Source organism: Budorcas taxicolor, chromosome 17 (genome assembly GCF_023091745.1).
Source record: "Budorcas taxicolor isolate Tak-1 chromosome 17, Takin1.1, whole genome shotgun sequence".
Taxonomy (NCBI): Eukaryota; Metazoa; Chordata; class Mammalia; order Artiodactyla; family Bovidae; genus Budorcas; species Budorcas taxicolor.
Window position 1 is genome coordinate 57,670,968 of NC_068926.1, and position 18,550 is coordinate 57,689,517.

The 18,550-nt window shown below is 47.5% G+C and overlaps 1 protein-coding gene across 1 annotated transcript in view; it reads left to right on the forward strand.

The window, feature by feature from the left end:
• KSR2 (kinase suppressor of ras 2) overlaps positions 1-18,550 on the forward strand; it is a 439,551-nt gene that overhangs the window by 370,889 nt on the left and 50,112 nt on the right. Inside the window, exons 12-15 of the mRNA XM_052655174.1 lie at positions 2,868-2,909; positions 3,582-3,654; positions 6,575-6,623; positions 8,468-8,835. Of these exons, the coding sequence (XP_052511134.1) occupies positions 2,868-2,909; positions 3,582-3,654; positions 6,575-6,623; positions 8,468-8,835 (532 nt within the window). The remainder of the gene's footprint in view (positions 1-2,867; positions 2,910-3,581; positions 3,655-6,574; positions 6,624-8,467; positions 8,836-18,550) is intronic.

Consider the following 18,550-nt stretch of genomic DNA (forward strand, 5'->3'; position numbering starts at 1 on the left):
TGTTAGTCTCTCTGACCTCTGGTCACCTGCAACCTCTCAGTTCCCGAACCCTCTTTGATACCAGACAGCCAGGAGCCACTCAGAGTCATCAGCTGCCCCTGCTTCTCTCTGGTGTCCATCATCAGCAAGAACAGGCAGGGTTCACAGCACCCTTTCCCTCTTCTGGCCGAGACTCTTGCCCTTTCAGTCATCAGGAGCGAGCTGTCCTCAGGCCACGGAGGGGTCCTGGCAGGAGTCGGAGGCTGTATGTGGAGGCATTTGCCGGGTGTCCCATTGCTGGACACCTGTCCCTTCTCAGAGTGACACCCATTCCCCATCACCAGCCCCGCCTCTTTAAAAGAATGTTTAACTGCCAGCTAACCTTTTCTGCAGACATTGAATCCCCAGTTCCAGTTGGGGAGGGAAGAAATAAGCTAAGTCTCTTGAGAATCCCAGGTAGTTTTTCTTTTTTAATTTTAGTCCTGTTGACTAATAAAATGTCCACATGCAATGAAAAAAAACCTAAGTTATCTAATGGAAGAAGGGTCCCTGACATCACGGAGGTCAGATTTCTTTTAAAGCTGTGTTCTGTAACCTTGAACGAGTTGCTACCCAAACTGGGTACTTTGTTTCCCAGAATTAGAAAAATGCATCCATTTGGGTTCCAGCTAGCTAAGATATTTGGGGGATTGCTGTGCTAAAAGAGACTTGAGTAATTTAACAAACATGATCAGCTCACTCACTGGGTGCAAGGCTCAAAGCCAGGTGCTTGGATCCTGAATACCAGAACTTGCTGTCCATTCTGGGATGGGGGTGAGGTTTATAAACCAGTTCCACCCTCAGGGCCAGCTCACGACTGAGTTGTTTGAAACTCTCTGTCTATGAATTATAAAGCATTCTTGTCTATTAGTTAAGAGAACTTAGAAAGATATCAGCTTATGCATCACTGTTAACCCTGATTCTGCATCATCCCTGAGCTCTTATCTCATGTAATGATGAGCTCAGCCCTATGTAGGAGAGATTATTATTGGTCCTCATTTCACATATCTGGAAACTGAGACTTGGAGAGAGATGCCCAAACTTTCACAGGCAATCAAAGGAGGAACACAGATTCAACCCTACAGGATTGGGTTCTGGATTCCAGGTTTGGAGCCACTGTACTGATTCTTGGTGAGCCAGCTTGTCCCTGAATGGATAAAACTGTTTCTGGAAGTGTATCCACCAGCTCAGACTCGTATCTGATCCCATCCCTGCTCACTGCCTTTACTTGAGGATATAAAACTCTGTGTGACCCGTCTCCTGCCCCTGACATTCCTCTTGGCCCCCGATCCAGGTTCTTCACCCCGCTGGAGCAGTGATAACACTGGAATCCTTGGGGATGTCTGGAACAACTGGCCTCCAGTGAACAGACGGAAAGTAAAATGAATTCTAGGAAAATCAGCAGTAAATCTGAGGAATTTTCTTTTATATTATCTTTCCTTAGATACAGAAATTTGTGCTTTTGCTAGGCAGGATAATGGTCTCATCCTGGGTCCTGTGAATACGTTACTTTACACACCTAAAGGAACTTTGCCGCTGTTACTGAATTAAGGATCTTGAAGTGGAAAGATTACCCTGGATTGTCTGGGTGGATTCTAAACACAGTCATGAGGATCTTTTATAAGAGGGAGACCAGGCGGTCAAAGACAGTAGAAGGCGACATCAGGTTGGAAGCAGCAACTAGGGTGATGGGGGCGTGAGCCAAGAAATGGAGGTAGATTCTCCAGCTGGAAAAGGCAAGGAGAAAGTTCTCCTTTGGAGCTTCCAGAAAGAACAAGCCACCTATGACTGTTTTCAGGCTTCTGACCTTCAGAACTCTAAGAGGATAAATTTGTGTTAAGCCATCACATTTACAGTAATTTGTTACAGCAGCAATAAGAAAACCAATACAATGCTCAGTGCAGAAAATGAGGAAAACATGAGAAACACATAGACCACCTTCACCCGGTGCTCCTGGCCCTATCCCCAACTTCTGGCAGTCCCAAATCTGATCTCTGCTTCTGTGAGTTTGATTGTTTTGTAGATTCTGCATATAAGTGAGATTGTACTGTTTATCTTTCTCCATCTGACTTATTTTGCTTAGCATGGTATCCTCGAGGTCCATCCCTTCTGTCACAAACAGCAATGGCAAGATTTCATTCTTCATCATGGCTGAATAGTATTCAATTGTATATGTATTTTCCTTATCCATGTGTCTATCGACGGGCACTTAGGTTCTTTCCGTAACTTTGGATGCTGATTTCTTTTCCTTCAGATATATACCCAGAAGTGCAATTGCTGGACCATCTGGTAGTTCTCATTTTTACTTTTTTAGGAGCTGCCTACTATCTTCCACAGGAGCTGCACCAATTTACATTCCCACCAAGGGTGCACAAGGGTTTCCTTTTCTTTACATCTTTACCAATATTTGTCATTTCTTGTCTGTTTTGATAATAGGCATCCAAACTGTGAGGTGATACATTATTGTGGTCATAAAGGGTTTTCTTAAACCACTATAATCACTCTGCCAGAAGGGAGAAAATTAATTCCCTGATGTTAGATTATAGATTAGAGGCTTTCTCTCTCTACGTCTGTGTCTTTATGGGTTTAACAAAGATGAGATTGTGCTCAGGATGGCTCTCCAAGGTGGGGTGCTCTGTCTTTAGGGAGTTTCAATGGGAGGTTTGGCTTGAGTATTTCTGGATTCTTTACACATGTTCTCAGTCCCTTAGAATTCGGGGTGTCTGCAGAAGTGTGGAAACTGTCAGGGGTGGGCAGAGGACCGCAGGGTGGCTACAGGAGCCCCATTTGTTACCTGAAGGGCCAGCTCCGGGGCAGCACTCACTGTGGTATTTTCTTTCTTTTGCAAGCGTCCCACTACTACAAATACAGGCAGCAGTTCATCTTCCCAGGTGAGTTTCCTGTGAGCTCGGTTTCTTCCAAGCAAGCCCACTGAGACGTGGCAGCTGCTGTGAGGGGACAGAGGTGAATGTTGCTGGGGTGGACGAGCCCAAAGAGGATCAGGTGGAACCACCCAGACCACACAGGCTAGTGACTGGCTGTGGAGGCGGAGGGTAAAAAGGATGGGTAGTCCAAGGATTCAGTGGCACCAACGAGGTCCCAAAGCACAAATGGAAAGGCCTGAGTGGGTGGTCTGCAGTGCAAGGATGGGAAAGGGTGGGGAAGGGTCCAGAACCCCTTGGTGGAGGAGAGATGGTCAAAGAGGCTGGAATTGGGCATGGGACACATGAAACCAAGAGGCCTCATTATCCCAAAGGGGACTTAGGAGTGAGGAGGACCCAGAGATGATGCTTCAGTGGTGCTTCAGGCCAGAGGGAGGCTTGGGGGCTCCAGCAGCCCCATAGGTGCCGATGGGGACTTTTGTTCAGGATGTCATCTTGACTACTCATGCATCTCAGCAGGTAAATTCAAGTGGCCAGGGAAAGAAGAGAAGGGATTGGGCAGCCAGGGACTCCTGATCTGTCGAGAAGTTTCCCGCCGCCGGCATCTCCCAGGAATCAGGCTTTAGGGGGAGCCCGTGGACCCCTTGTCTGGTTTCTGACTGTCCAATCTTTGGCTCTCAGATGTGGTGCCAGTGCCGGAGACGCTGACGCGGGCGCCCCAGGTCATCCTGCATCCAGTGACCTCAAATCCAATGTAAGTGGGACAGAGACCTCTCCCCCTGCCCTGGCCTTCCAGTTTGCTCAGGATCCCTGTCTTCTTTCTTCCTCTTCCTGGAACTGATGGGGTAGGAGGCAGGGTCGGGGGGCAGTGGGGGAAGCCTGAGGGGGCCATAGAGACAAGGGAATAACTTGGGCAGAGAGAGGGGAGAATGTGACAGCCCAGGCCGAGAGGGACAGTGCTAGTCTCCGTAAGTCACTTCTGCCGTGTGTCTCTGGTCTTGCCAATCAAGTGTGACTTCCAGGGGCCAGACCATTTCCTTCAGACCCCCAGACCCTCCTGTGATCAGAAAGACAACTTCCCCCAGGCAATAGCTAAACCTTAATGGAAGGGCAGTTATTCTACATCATTATCCCCTGTTTAAAAAGGAAAATTTAGGTTTATGCTGGAGATCAGTAACTTACAGCCAATGGGACAGACGCATATTTTTGTAAATAAATTTTTATTGGAACACAGCCATGCCCATTTATTCACAACATGCTGTCTATGGCAGCACTCAGACTATAACAGCAGAAATCAGTCGTTCCAACAGAGACCACTGTGTGGCCAGCAGGCTCTAAAATATTTACTATCTGGCCCAGCAAGTTTGCCGATCCCTGGTTTCTAACATTACAAAAATAAAACGAGCTTATTTTGTGAAATTTAAACTATTCTATAAAAAAAGAAAAAGAATAATTTATAATTGCACCACTCTTAGAAGTATGCTGTATTCATATTTTACATACTTGTGATCTAAACTGTGTGCAATTTCCATCCTGCTCTGTTTATCCTTTAATGCTTTAACATCATATTTTTCATACTATTCCAGACTCCTCATACACATGGATTTTAAAATACCATATTGAAGTGGAATGATTTCCTTAACCGTTTCTCTGCTGCTAGATCTTACATCTTCCCATATTTCACTGTTATAAACAGTTCTGCAATGAACATCTTTGTGTGTGATGTCTTTAGCATCCTTAGGATACAGGCCCTCTTTCTAGGCACTCTATTGCTCGTGCAGCCAAAGTGAAATCACCTTCCATAACTTCTGTGGTTGTGACCCAACTCTAGGGCATGCTAAGGACCCAACTTTGGTTTGACATCTTTCCAAACTCACATTTTTGCCTACCTGGTTTTTCTTCCAGCTCCCGCAGCTGCTCCATCCTTTCTGACCCACGTTACCCACTTTGTTAAAGACCCAAATGGTACATCTCTGAGATCAAAGGAGCAGCAGTTTGCCGGGGGATGTCGTGCTGACATCTAGCTCTAGATCATTTCTCTGCAGCACATAAACTAATTCCACAATTTGTGCAAGATGAACTCCAGGTTATTAACTGAGAGTCAGGGAGTGCCAGTGAAAAACAGAGTCGATAAGTGCCCACGATCTGCTTAAATGTGCGTGGAGTGATGGGAACTGACTCTGCAGCAGGGAAACCATTTAATAGCCCTGGCTGCTGTAATCGCGCCTTGATGCAAGCTGATGGGGGCAGCCCATTCTGTTGGGTGTGGGGAGGGACTCCAGCTGCATTGTTCCATCTCCCCCGGGGCATCAGATTTCCAGCGTGTGGTTTCTGCCTTTCGAAGCTGTACTATAAATTATTGGTTAATAGGATGGCAAATGCTACTTCTTTCTTCTTCTTCTAGCTCTTACAGTCTTTCAGACTCCCTCTCACCAGGAGTCTCTCCAGCAAGTGGACTGACTCTGTCTGCAGGGGTGGCAGCTTCCTGGTGAGGTCTGAGGGTCAAGATAGGGGAGCCCCCCTCAAATAAGGAGATGGGGTGGGGGAATTGGCTAAGCTTCCACTGGGGAAATAGGAAGGGGCCATGGTGGCCATTGTGATCCTTTTCTCCCACCAGTTCCAGTTCACTCTGGAAATATCCTCTACCTTGAAACCCGCCCCCCACCAAATTCTTTAACACACACTGTTCCTTGCATCTCCCTCATGTATCCTGTGCTCCAGCATGCCCACAAATCCCCTGCATGTGCACCCAGCTCACACGCACACAGAACAACCCCCTCACAGAGCACATCCCATGGTGCCCACACAGCCCTCAGTGGACACTTAGCACTCACGGTGTGTGTGCCCCCAGCTCCCATACCCTGTTTGTTCCCATACTCAGAACACAATTGCAGCTCGGCAGCTCAACAATGCATGGGATACCCACACACATGCACATACTCGCACACACACCTGTGTCTTTCAGTCCAATACAATCTGTCTCCTCTTCGTTCTCACCCACACATCTCCACTGAATGTGACTGGCAAGGTCCAACTCAAAACATTGTGAACTTTCAAATTCATCCAGTGATCCTCTGTCTCGGGCATTTCCATCACCATCCATTTATTCAGTTCATACCTAACTTTTGACCCGTGTTACTCATAGCCTTTCTGCACTAGTACTATAAATATTCCTCAAGGTCAGGAAGCCATGTCAGTCTCAATGCTGTATCCTTCTAAGGGTCTGGCACTGTTCCTGACTCTTAATTCTAATCAAATGGGTGAATGAATGAATGAGCAAAAACAGCCAAAGAATCCTTCCAAAAGATTCAGAACTGTAGAGATCTGATTAATCCTTTCCTAAGGGAACACCTAGAGCTCTGGGGATCCTGCCATCCATGGCATTTTATAAGGAATTTATAAGGCCAATTTATACAGAAATTGCTAGATTAGGGGAAACCAACAAAGAAAAATGAGCCCTGAGCAGACCAGAAAGTTCATTTAAAACAGTGTCCTTGTGCACCTCTCCTTGGTGGCAAGGTTAAGGATTATTTTAGACACAAGCAGTGAAGGGAAATTGGAGAAAAAGGCTTAATGGAGAGCTTCACATTTTAAGGTGTTTCATACATGGATCAAGTCAACGCATGCACCCATCGTTTCACCCAAGGGTCACATTTATTTTTCTTTCCTTAAAGCTTGGAAGGAAATCCATTACTTCAAATTGAAGTGGAGCCAACCTCGGAGGTGAGAACTGGAGAGCGATGAAGCAAATAAAGCAACTTTTTCTGGGGGCTGCCCACTTGGCAAAGGCGATTGATGTCTTTGATGATGCAGAGGGCTTGAGGTGGACTGGGGGTACAGTGCCCTGCTTGATGGATGTTCTAACTCCAGGACAACTAATGAGTGAGGGGCCCCTCCTGGCGCCAAGCCTAATGGGCCGTTAACATGGTGTGCATCACGGAAAAGCTAGTTTTGCGGAAGTTGGCAAGTGATCTGCATTCTTAGTTGAAAATTCAGCTCAGGGCCAGTGAGTACCAAGAGGGACGTGCCCCACTACTTTCTGAAGACTATGTGAGAGGAGGGGATGAGGGCCTCAGGGTCTCTGGCTTAGTAGGGTGTTAAGAATGTTCTGGGGCCTCTTCCCACCTGCCAGAACCCCTAGGGGACTAAACAAAGTCTTTGGGGCGAGAACCAGAGCCCTGGCTCCTCAGCTCTGCTGTTCTGTCCTGAACTGAAGGGAATGGAGTCAGGGTGCCCAGAGCAGATCATGTCCTTTTCTGGAACGATCACAGTAGCTGGAAAGTGACTCTGAAAGAAGCCGTATTTCCCATGTCATTTCTCCTGAGCATGCCTTTGGGAGTAGCTTGCTCAGGTTTGGGGTTTAGAGAGACTGCACCCAGCCAAGGGGTCTCCTCCGGCTGTCTTGTCAGGCTCCAAGCCCCTGAAAATCACCACCACCTCCTCACCCCACCACCACCCCCACTGGGCTCAGGCTACTGCTGCTTGCCCATTCCAGCTGAACAAGCCAAGGGACCAGGCCCCCTAGCCTTAGGTGCCCCTGGACACCACGCTGGGAAGGCAGATCCCTAGGCCTGGAGTTTCTAACTGTTGCAGTGGTCACGTCTAAGTGTGCCTGAGTCATGTGGGCGTGCAGTGAAAATGCAGAGTCCTGGCTCTGGCCTGCTGATTTTCTGATTCAGAAAATCTGGCTGGGGCCCAGGAGTCTGTATTTTTTTTTCAGCCATCCCGGCAGTTGTTTCATACAGGCAGTCAGGTCTGTGCAAAGAACTCAACAGATCTTTGCCTCATGGAAAACCTCGCACCACCCCCAGGGGCAGATGTCATTAGCCCCACTTTATGATGAGTCAAGGAAGGCCCAGAGAAGTGAAGCACCTTGCCCAAGGTCACACAGCGGCCAGATTCCAGCTCCTCTGGTCTGACTGTTAAGCCCACTCTGTCAACCTCTCACTCTTGTATCTCTTGCTCTCCCAGCTGCACAGGAACCCTGGGCCTCCAGCCTATCCCGAGTACCTCTGACATCTCCTGGTTTCTGCCTCATGAATTCAAATTCCTCCAAGGGAGTGAAGGCCCTCCCTGTTGAGGATTGTCACATGTTATATGAAGGTGTATAGGGTGTCTGTATTTCAGCCTGTTGTCTTTCTTACTCCCACATAAATAACCAGACAAGTCAGAACATCATGGTCTAGTAGGAGGGCATCGAATATTAGGAGTCGAGAGACCTGATTCTTAACCCTTGCTCTGCCTGGTGGCCTGACCAGAGCTAGGCACTTCCCACAGGGACCAACCATCCCTGTCTGCCGGTTTCCCAAGTGTGAGACTGTCAGTCCCCAAATGGGCGAAGTCCTGGGAAACCAGGATAGGTGGTCCCTGCCCCCCAGCATTTCCTGTCTCTGAGCTTCAGTTTCATGATCTCCCTTTCAGCATCTTCACTTCAGCACAATGATAGACAGGAGGTACCTGGGCAAATAGAAAGAGACACATGTGCACCAGCGGACAACACACAGCGGGGACCTGGCGGGCAGGCGGGATGCTGACGGGAACTGACCCCTCTCCCACTCTGGCCGTAGAATGAGGAGGGCCACGACGAGGCCGAGGAGTCGGAGGACGACTTTGAGGAGATGAACCTGTCCCTCCTCTCGGCCCGGAGCTTCCCACGCAAGGCCAGCCAGACTAGCATCTTCCTCCAGGAGTGGGACATCCCCTTCGAGCAGCTGGAAATTGGCGAGCTCATTGGGAAGGGCCGCTTCGGGCAGGTGTACCACGGCCGCTGGCATGGTGAGGTGGCCATCCGTCTGATTGACATCGAGAGGGACAACGAGGAGCAGCTCAAGGCCTTCAAGCGGGAGGTGATGGCCTACAGGCAGACGCGGCATGAGAACGTGGTGCTGTTCATGGGCGCCTGCATGAGCCCGCCCCACCTGGCCATCATCACCAGGTCAGTCCCGCCCGGGTTCCCCACCACCATAGTCATTCCCAAAGCTCTGCTTCCGGCAGTGTTGAGCAGCGGGGGTTCTGGTAGATTCAACATTCTGGTGAATAGAGAGTCTGGCTTTACCAATCACAACATCTATGGTTTGAAGCTTTGAGATTCCAGAAAATGCTATTTGTGCTATAACTCTGGTTGAGAAGTGCTCTGGAGACAGCTCCCCGTGGGAAGTCAGAAAAGCTGGTATTGAACCCCCTTGTGCTCCACATTTGTGAAAAAGCATCTTTGAGGCTCACTTTCTCCAAATGTAATTGAATGGATTAGACTAACTCGGGTGTCAGCAAACTTTTCCTGTAAGGACCTGATAGTGTTTTTGGCCTTGCAGGCATAAGGTTTCTGCAGCAACAGCTCATCTCTGCTACTGTAGTGTGAAAACAACCTCAGATAAACTATAAGTGGATGTCTGTGGCTGTGTGCCAATAAAACTTTATTAACACAACCAGGCGATGGGCTGGGTTTGACCTGCAGACCCTAGTTTGTTGAACCCGGATCAACATTCTGATGACTTATTCTGGCTTTCATTAAAACAGCAGAGCACATTTGTAGGGCTCCACCATTGTTTTAAATATTCAGGATCCATGGTCTATAGCTATACAAAAGGGGTGGTTAACAGAGAAGTGACATTAGGAACATATCAGATGTTGGGAACTTTTTTGGACTTGCTGTCTCTAACCTCACGCAGCGATGTAGGCATTGGAAAAAAATAACTGTAGATTCAGTTGAGCAGTTGTGGAACAATCTTTTGATGTGTTTTTAAGCTGAGGCCTTTGCTCTCCTATCACTTAGGACTAGCCACAGCATCAGTGTTCTTGGTGTGGCCTGTGATGCCAAGGGTCCATTAGGAATCTTCTCATTCTTAATCTCAATACAAGCAGAAGATCCCAAGTACACAAGCCTTGCATCTTGGCAAGTGCTATGGTGGGAGCTGTGAGCTCAGGGAAGATCTGGTATGTCTTTGACCTATTCCCTTGTGATCCATACAAACCCTCTTTGAGTCCGTTTGTAAGACCTGGGTGATGGGTAGAAGCTGTGTTATCATCTGTCACCATTGATTATGCAGCTGGTGGGTTGACTGGAACTTGTGTGTCAAACGGTAAGTGCTTGCAAAGGATTAGAGATCTAAGGATGGCCCTTCAACCCTTCTTCAAACCAAGGTAGAAATTGGCAGCTCTCACTTGTACACATTCAGGTATGACCTAAATCAAATCCCTTATGATGATACAGTGGAAGTGAGAAATAGATTTAAGGGGCTAGATCTGATAGACGGAGTGCCTGATGAACTATGGACAGAGGTTCGTGACATTGTACAGGAGACGGGGATCAAGACAATCCCCATGTAAATAAATGCAAAAAAGCAAAATGGCTGTCTGAGGAGGCCTTACAAATAGCTGTGAAAAGAAGAGAAGTGAAAAGCAAAGGAGAAAAGGAAAGATATAAGCATCTGAATGCAGAATTCCAAAGAATAACAAGGAGAGATAAGAAAGCCTTCCTCAGCGATCAATGCAAAGAAATAGAGGAAAACAACAGAATGGGAAAGACTAGAGATCTCTTCAAGGAAATTAGAGATACCAAGGGAACATTTCATGCAAAGATGGGCTCGATAAAGGACAGAAATGGTATGGACCTAACAGAAGCAGAAGATATTAAGAAGAGGTGGCAAGAATACACAGAAGAACTGTACAAAAAAGATATTCATGACCCAGATAACCATAATGGTGTGATCACTCACCTAGAGCCAGACATCCTGGAATGTGAAGTCAAGTGGGCCTTAGAAAGCATCACTACGAATAAAGCTAGTGGAGGTGATGGAATTCCAGTGGAGCTATTTCAAATCCTGAAAATGATGCTGTGAAAGTGCTACATTCAATGTGCCAGCAAATTTGGAAAACTCAGCAGTGGCCGCAGGACTGAAAAAAGTCAATTTTCATTCCAATCCCAAAGAAAGGCAATGCCAAAGAATGTTCAAACTACCACACAATTGCACTCATCTCACACGCTAGAGAAGTAATGCTCAAAATTCTCCAAGCCAGGCTTAAGCAGTATGTGAACCATGAACTTCCAGATGTTCAAGCTGGTTTTAGAAAAGGCAGAGGAACCAGAGATCAAATTGCCAACATCCGCTGGATCATGGAAAAACAAGAGAGTTCCAAAAAAACATCTATTTCTGCTTTCTTGACTACACCAAAGCCTTTGACCGTGTGGATCACAATAAACTGTGGAAAATTCTGAAAGAGATGGGAATACGAGACCACCTGACCTGCCTCTTGAGAAACCTATATGCAGGCCAGGAAGCAACAGTTAGAACTGGACATGAAACAGCAGACTGGTTCCAAATAGGAAAAGGAGTACATCAAGGCTGTATATTGTCACCCTGCTTATTTAACTTCTATGCAGAGTACATCACAAGAAACGCTGGGCTGGAAGAAGCACAAGCTGGAATCCAGATTGCCGGGAGAAATATCAATTACCTCAGATATGCAGATGACACCACCCTTATGGCAGAAAGTGAAGAGGAACTAAAAAGCCTCTTGATGAAAATGAAAGAGGAGAGTGAAAAAGTTGGCTTAAAGCTCAACATTCAGAAAACGAAGATCATGGCATCTGGTCCCATCACTTCATGGGAAATAGATGGGGAAACAGTGAAAACAGTGTCAGACTTTATTTTGGGGGGGCTCCAAAATCACTGCAGATGGTGACTGCAGCCATGAAATTAAAAGACACTTACTCCTTGGAAGGAAATTTATGACCAACCTAGATAGTATATTCAAAAGCAGAGATATTACTTTGCCAACAAAGGTCCGTCTAGTCAAGGCTATGGTTTTTCCTGTGGTCATGTATGGATGTGAGAGTTGGACTGTGAAGAAAGCTGAGCGCTGAAGAATTGATGCTTTTGAACTGTGGTGTTGGAGAAGACTCTTGAGAGTCCCTTGGACTGCAAGGAGATCCAACCAGTCCATTCTAAAGGAGATCAGTCCTGGGTGTTCATTGGAAGGACTGATGCTAAAGCTGAAACTCCAATACTTTGGGCACCTCATGCGAAGAGTTGACTCTTTGGGAAAGACCCTGATGCTGGGAGGTATTGGGGGCAGCAGGAGAAGGGGACGACAGAGGATGAGTTGGCTGGATGGCATCACCAACTTGATGGATATGAGTTTGAGTGAACTCTGGGAGATGGTGATGGACAGGGAGGCCTGGCGTGCTGTGATTCATGGAGTCACAAAGAGTTGGATGTGACTGAGTGACTGAACTGAAATGAACTGAACTTCTACACAGGACCAGAAGTGGCTATCAGATAATCAGCTCAGATCATATTCAGGGACTGAGCTGCTCTGAGTAGAGGAGTGGAATAGTAAGCTTTTCCGATTAACAAACATCCCCAAACTTCGCAGTTTCTTGGTAGTCTGCACACAGTTCTTCTGGGCTAAGCCAGGCTCAGTGGCTGGGGTCTTGGATGTGTCTGTGGTCCGCTGGCAGGTCAGATTGAGGGCTGGTCAGTCTCGAATGCCCTCACTCACATGTCTGATGGTTGGACACGTGTCTGATGGTTGACAGATTGTCAGCTGGGGTGCCTCAGTTCTTCTACACGTGGCCTCTCACCCCCCAACAGGCCAGCTTGGGCTCCTTTCCATGGTGGTCTCAGAGTTCCAAGTACAGCAAGGCAGCAAGAGGTCAAGCCCTGATGGACAGAGGCATTGTCATCTCTGTCTGTGTTGCACTGGCTGATGTCCAGTGGCCAAAGTAAGTCACATGGCCAACCTCTATCCAAGGTGTGGAGAACAGACTCTACCTCTGGCTGGGAGGACTGGGAATGCCATTGTTGCAAGAATGTTCATGCCAGGAGAAGGCCAGTGTGTGGTGGTTTTTCCCACCTACCACTGCCAGCAAGCCCCTTAGCTCCCTTTTCTTTCTCCTTCTGGTATGTATCATCTATATCAGCAGGCTGTCTGCAGCCCTTTACTTGGGGTACACAAGTCTGATTAGAAGATGGTCTTCCCCGCCACCACTGGTTTCTGTCCCTGTTCCCACCAGTCTGCCATCCTAATTCCTTCTCTCTGATCAGCTCCTCACCTTCTGGCCTACTAAACCCCTCTTTTTCTAATCCCCAGATTAGAAATTCAAAATCCATCATCTCTTCCCCTGTGCCTTGACCCTCTAAGGACCACCTGGCCTCTGACTTTTTCCAGGGGTAATGGTGGAACCCGCTTACCCACATCTCCTCCCCTCTTCCCCAAGGGCAGGCTAATTGGAAATGGATGGATGCAGTTAGCAGCCTTCCTTGAAAAAAAAGAGTGGCTATTATGAAAATGTGTCACTCCCCCTGCAAGCCAGCTGCGTTGGCGGCCCCTTTTCTATTATATACAGAATCCTGAGTCCCCCTCCCCAAGCACCATAACTGCTTGCAGATTTCACAAATAGCACAGCCTTTTCCTGGCACCACGATAAAGACTCCGCAGCTTTGGGACATATAATTGGTCTCTGAAGTGTTTTGGTATTTTGTTTGAAGAAGCCAGATGAGCCCCAAAGAAGTGGCATTTATTCCATATTATTGTGTCATTATATGTTTATCTGAGGGAGGGGCCGGGTGCCCTCCTCATTCCTGTTCAACACCGTCCACTTGTTGGCCACCAGGTTTCTTATCTGAACATTCAGTTTGAAACCAAATATTTGAGTAATTTGATTAATCACTCACATTCGTGTAATTGGCTGGCAGAGGTTGATGGTTGGATGTAAGCCAACCAACTGGAACAGCTTCTGGACCCTGGATTTATTTTACGGGGAACATAAAACCAGATAATCACCTGGCATATTCTGGATATATTCACAATGGCATGTTCTAGCCAATTACTTAGTAATTATCATTGAAGTTAACACATATTTCTAAGATTAGCTTCCTTGTAATGCGGTGTGGGTGGCTCTTGGGGAGTGAGTAATAACCAACTAGTTACCCAGTTGCTAGAGCCACAAATGCAATTAGCAGCAAGATTGCTAAATCATTTCACAATTGGGTCATTATAGGATTATTGCAAGGCTATAGACCGTCTGCACAATCACTCATTTTTTTTAAGCCCCAGATGGAATTTGAAAGCTAATAAAGATAGAGTTGAACGAAAGCATCTCTTGTGCTTCTCCCTTGCTGCAGTGTCTCTTAGATCTCAGTTTCCCCATCTGTAAAATGAACAGATAGAAGCAGATGTTCATTGCAGGGTCCTTCTTTGGTTCGCTGAGCCTGGGCTGCTTCAGAAGCAGTCTGGAACAGCCCTGGAACCATGCTTCCCGAAATGCAGTCCACCAGGGCCTCCTGCATCAGAGCCACCAAAGGGAGGAAGGTTGTTAAAATGCAGATTCCTGGGTCCCACCTCTATTCATTTCCTAGGACCATCATGACAAATGGCCACAAGCTTGATGGCTTAAAGCACCATGCATTCATTCTCTTACAGGTGTGGAGGTCAGAAGTTTGGAGTGGGTCTTGCTACAACCAAAGTAGGGCTGCTTTGTTTTCTGGAGGCTTTGGAGCTTTTAGAGCTCCCAACTTTTAGAGCTGCCTTCCTTGCATCCCTTGGCTTGTGGCCCCATCCTCCATCTTCAAAGCCAGCAACGTGGCATCTTACTTCCACTGTCGCAGGTCACATCTCTCTAATGAGAACTCTTGTGGTTACGTGTAGGAGCTACCCAGGTAATCCAAGATAATCTCCCATTTCAAGATGTTTGACTTAATGGCACCTGCAAACTTCCTTTTGCCGTATAAACTGACAGTCACAGTGTCCAGCAATTAGGAGCTGGATATCTCTGGGGGCCGTTTTCCAGTCTATTGAATTGTCCTCAGTCTGGTGGATCAAGTCTATTTGTAGGTGAAGCCTTTTTCAACCAAGCTCCCATTCTAATTCCAACAAACACTTGGGATCCTGCCCTAAAGAGTATCACCAGGGAATATTAAGTGCACAGCATAGGTGTCAGATGCATCCAGCTAATGCAGAGGGAAGTGGAAACGGAAATTTCCAAGGAAGACAGACAGGACAGAATTACAAAGGGCTCGGACCTCAGAGGGGAGGTAATGTGTTACCTATCTGGTGACAGGAGTCTGGGCCAACCTGCCTTAGCTTGATGCCATGGAAACAAAACAAATCCCTGAAGCTGATGTCTCTGGAAGGGCTTCCCTAGGGCAGCCTGATGCCACTGAGCCCACCCTGGCCATGTCACAGACGTGGAAACTGAGACCAGGAGAGGCAAGAAGGAGCCAGGACAGGAGCACAGGTCTCCATCATCAGTACACCTCATCCCCTGCCAGCTTGAAAATCCCATCCTTCTCCAGTCTTGTTCAGGCAACCATCCATCTATCCATCCAAACAACAGGTATTTAGTAAACTCTTATTAAGCATCAGGCATTTTGCTGGATGTTAGGGGGCGGTAGTGAGCAAGACAGGCACGGACCAGGTTCATAGAGGGCTATTATTTTATTTGGAAAGACAGCAGTAAATGCTGAAGCAATAGAGATCATTGGAGTAGGCCCCAGTCTGTTGAAGGAAACAAACTGGAGAGATGTGCTGCACAGGGACTTGGGGGTCAGGGTAGTTTCAGGAGTGTGTGTGTTGGGCTGGGGTGGTGTCCAGGCAGCCTCTCTGAAGCAGTGGTATTTGGGCAGGGACCCTGATTTTAGGAGCCAGCAATGCAGACATGGAGGCAAGGCACACCCCACAGAGGGAACAGCAAATGTGAAGGCCCAGGAGTAGGAATGAGCAGAGGGTGCTTAAATGACCAGAAGGCAGACTGTGGTGGCAGAGCCTGGTGGGTGAGGGCAAGAGGGTAGACAATGAGGGTAAAGAAGCTGGCAGGAGCCAGACTGGGGAGGGGAGGGGCTCTCTAGCTGGTTTGGGGGCCAGGGTTTAAAACAATACCGACACCTACCCCAGTCTCTCATCCTCAGCACTGGCACTGTGACCTTCTCATCCTCAGCCCTGTGACCTTTAGGGCTGGACAATTCATTTATGGAGGATGTCCTGTGCATTCTAGGCACTCCCTGCCCCCTGCCCACTAGGCACCAGGAGTACCAACTCCCTAGTTGTGATAACCCAAATGTCTTTAGATTGCCAATACCGCCTGGGGGCAAAGTCGCCCCAGTTAAGGACTCTGTAGTTCCCATAGAATCTCTAAATAGCCTGGATGGGGCTCGGCCCTCAGTACAAAGCCTCCCCAGGTGATTCTTTCAGCTGCCAGGAGACCCTCTGTCGTAGGACCTGAAAACTTGAGAGGTCTGAGTTTTATGCTCAGTGCAGCAGGCAGGGACAGTATCCGGTGTGTTTGGGGGCAAAAAACTGGGAAATTTCTAACATGAAGGATGTTGCGGAGTGTTTTTAAAGCAGGGAGTATTTTGATGGCTGCCAAGGCAACAACAGTTCAAAGAAATGTCAGTTTATCTGCCCTAACTTCCCAACACGATCAAAGAGCTGGTGGCTTCGCTGGGTGCCAGCATCCACTCCCACCGCCCATCCCACTGCCCCTGGCCAGACCAGGAAGCACTGTGTTATAAAGACCACCCTGTCGTGCCTGCTGTATTAACAGTGAATGAGGGTCTGCACCAGCGGAGGGGAAGCTGCCAAGTGTGAGCCTAGGGAGGAAGAAGCTGCCCCATTCCTTCCATGAAGGTTTATCACAATGTCCCAGTGTCCTCCTTACATTCTGCATCAGCCAGGACAGGAGGACTTGGAGAGCTGTGAGCCAGGGAGAGGCTCTTCTTGCCTTTTCTTACAGCTAAAGGAGGCAGCATAGCTGATCCTCATTGTTAAAAACATTTCCCTGACTGAGGAACGTTAATAATTTAACGTTAATAAGTGCAGAATCCTCCAGAAGAAACAGATTCCACCAGCCTTCAGCAAGGCACAGGGACAGTCTCCTGGTACTGAACATTTTCAGTTCCGTTCAGTCGCTCAGTCATGTCCGACTCTCTGCAACCCCATGGATTGCAGCACACCAGGCCTCCCTGTCCATCACCAACTCCTGGAGTTTACTTAAACTCATGATCATTGAGTCAGTAATGCCATCCAACCATCTCATCCTGTCGTCCCCTTCTCCTCCCACCTTTAATCTTTCCCAGCATCAGAATCTTCCAGTGAGTCAGCTCTTCATATCAGGTGGCCAAAGTATTGTAGTTTCAACTTCAGGATCAGTCCTTTCAATGAATATTCAGGACTGATTTCCTTTAGGATGGACTGATTGGATCTCCTTGTTGTCCAGGGGACTCTCAAGAGTCTTCTCTAATACCACAGTTCAAAACCATCAATTCTTGGGCGCTCAGCTTTCTTTAGAGTCCAACTCTCACATCCATACGTGACTACTGGGAAAACGACAGCCTTGACTAGACGGACCTTTGTTGGCAAAATAATGTTTCTGCTTTTTAATATGTTGTCTAGGTTGGTCATAACTTTTCTTCCAAGGAGTAAGCATCTTTTAATTTCATGGCTGTAGTCACCATCTGTGTGATTTTGGAGCCCCCCAAAATAGTCTGCCACTGTTTCCATTGTTTCCCCATCTATTTGCCATGAAGTGATGGGACCGAATGCCATGATCTTAGTTTTCTGAATGTTGAGCTTTAAGCCAACTTTTTCACTCTTCTTTTTCACTTTCAGCCAGAGGCTCTTTAGTTCTTCACTTTCTGCCATAAGGGTGATGCCCATTTTACAGATGAGAAAACTGAGGTCAGAGAAGCTAAGGGACCCCTTGTCCAGATCATAGAACAGATATCTGGCAGAACCTGGAACTGAACAGATGTACATCTGAATATATAGACATTCTCCTGATGGGTTGGTAGTTGAGGTAATTGGGAGTCAACATTATCAACCTTCTGGTTCCAGTGGGTCTGGAATCTGCATGATTTTGGACAATGTGTAGTTAACTTCTTCCACCTAGGGGTTTCAGTATCTGCAAAACAGGTCAGAGGATATAGCTCAGAATATTATCTACAGCCCTTGAAAGTGAAAGTGTTAGTTGCTCTGTCCTGTCCGACACTTTGAGACCCCATGGACTGTAGCCGGCTGGGCTCCTCTGTCCATGGGATTCTCCAGGTAAGAATACAGGAGTGGGTAGCCATTCCCGTCTCCAGGGGATCTTCCTGACCCAGGGATTGAACCTGGGTCTCCTGCATTGAAGAGGAACTAAAGAAAGGTCCTCGACTTTGCTTAATGGTTGAACTATTATTATTTTGTCTTTCTTGGCTGTTTTCTCTTGTCCCTGCATTTTCTCACTTTTCTAATTAAAATTTTCCTCCCAGGGAAGGCCTGGGAGGCCAAAATTTTCCTATAAATAAGAGGCAAGGAAAGGCCATGGAGGACGGGGTTTCTATCCCCAGAAGGCCCCATGGGTTCTTATCAGCTACGGTCCCCTCTCTTCTTTGATACTCTTCAGTCTTGAGAAGGAACAGGTGCAGGACGAGAAGAGGAAATTCTAAACTTGGCAGGGGAACCTGGTTTTAGTGGGGGACTGGGTTTCAAGATGGGAATGAAATGGGCATGTCTGAGGACTACAAGGAAGCAAGAGCGAGTGATGGGGGCCTGGGGGAAGGAGCTACAGGGCCTCAGAAGTGCAGGAGAAGCCTTGGAGTCTATCCTAATGCAGGGGGAGAATTTTAAGCAGGAGCTGTCCCACCCCTCTGGAAGTTTCCTGAAGGCCAGGC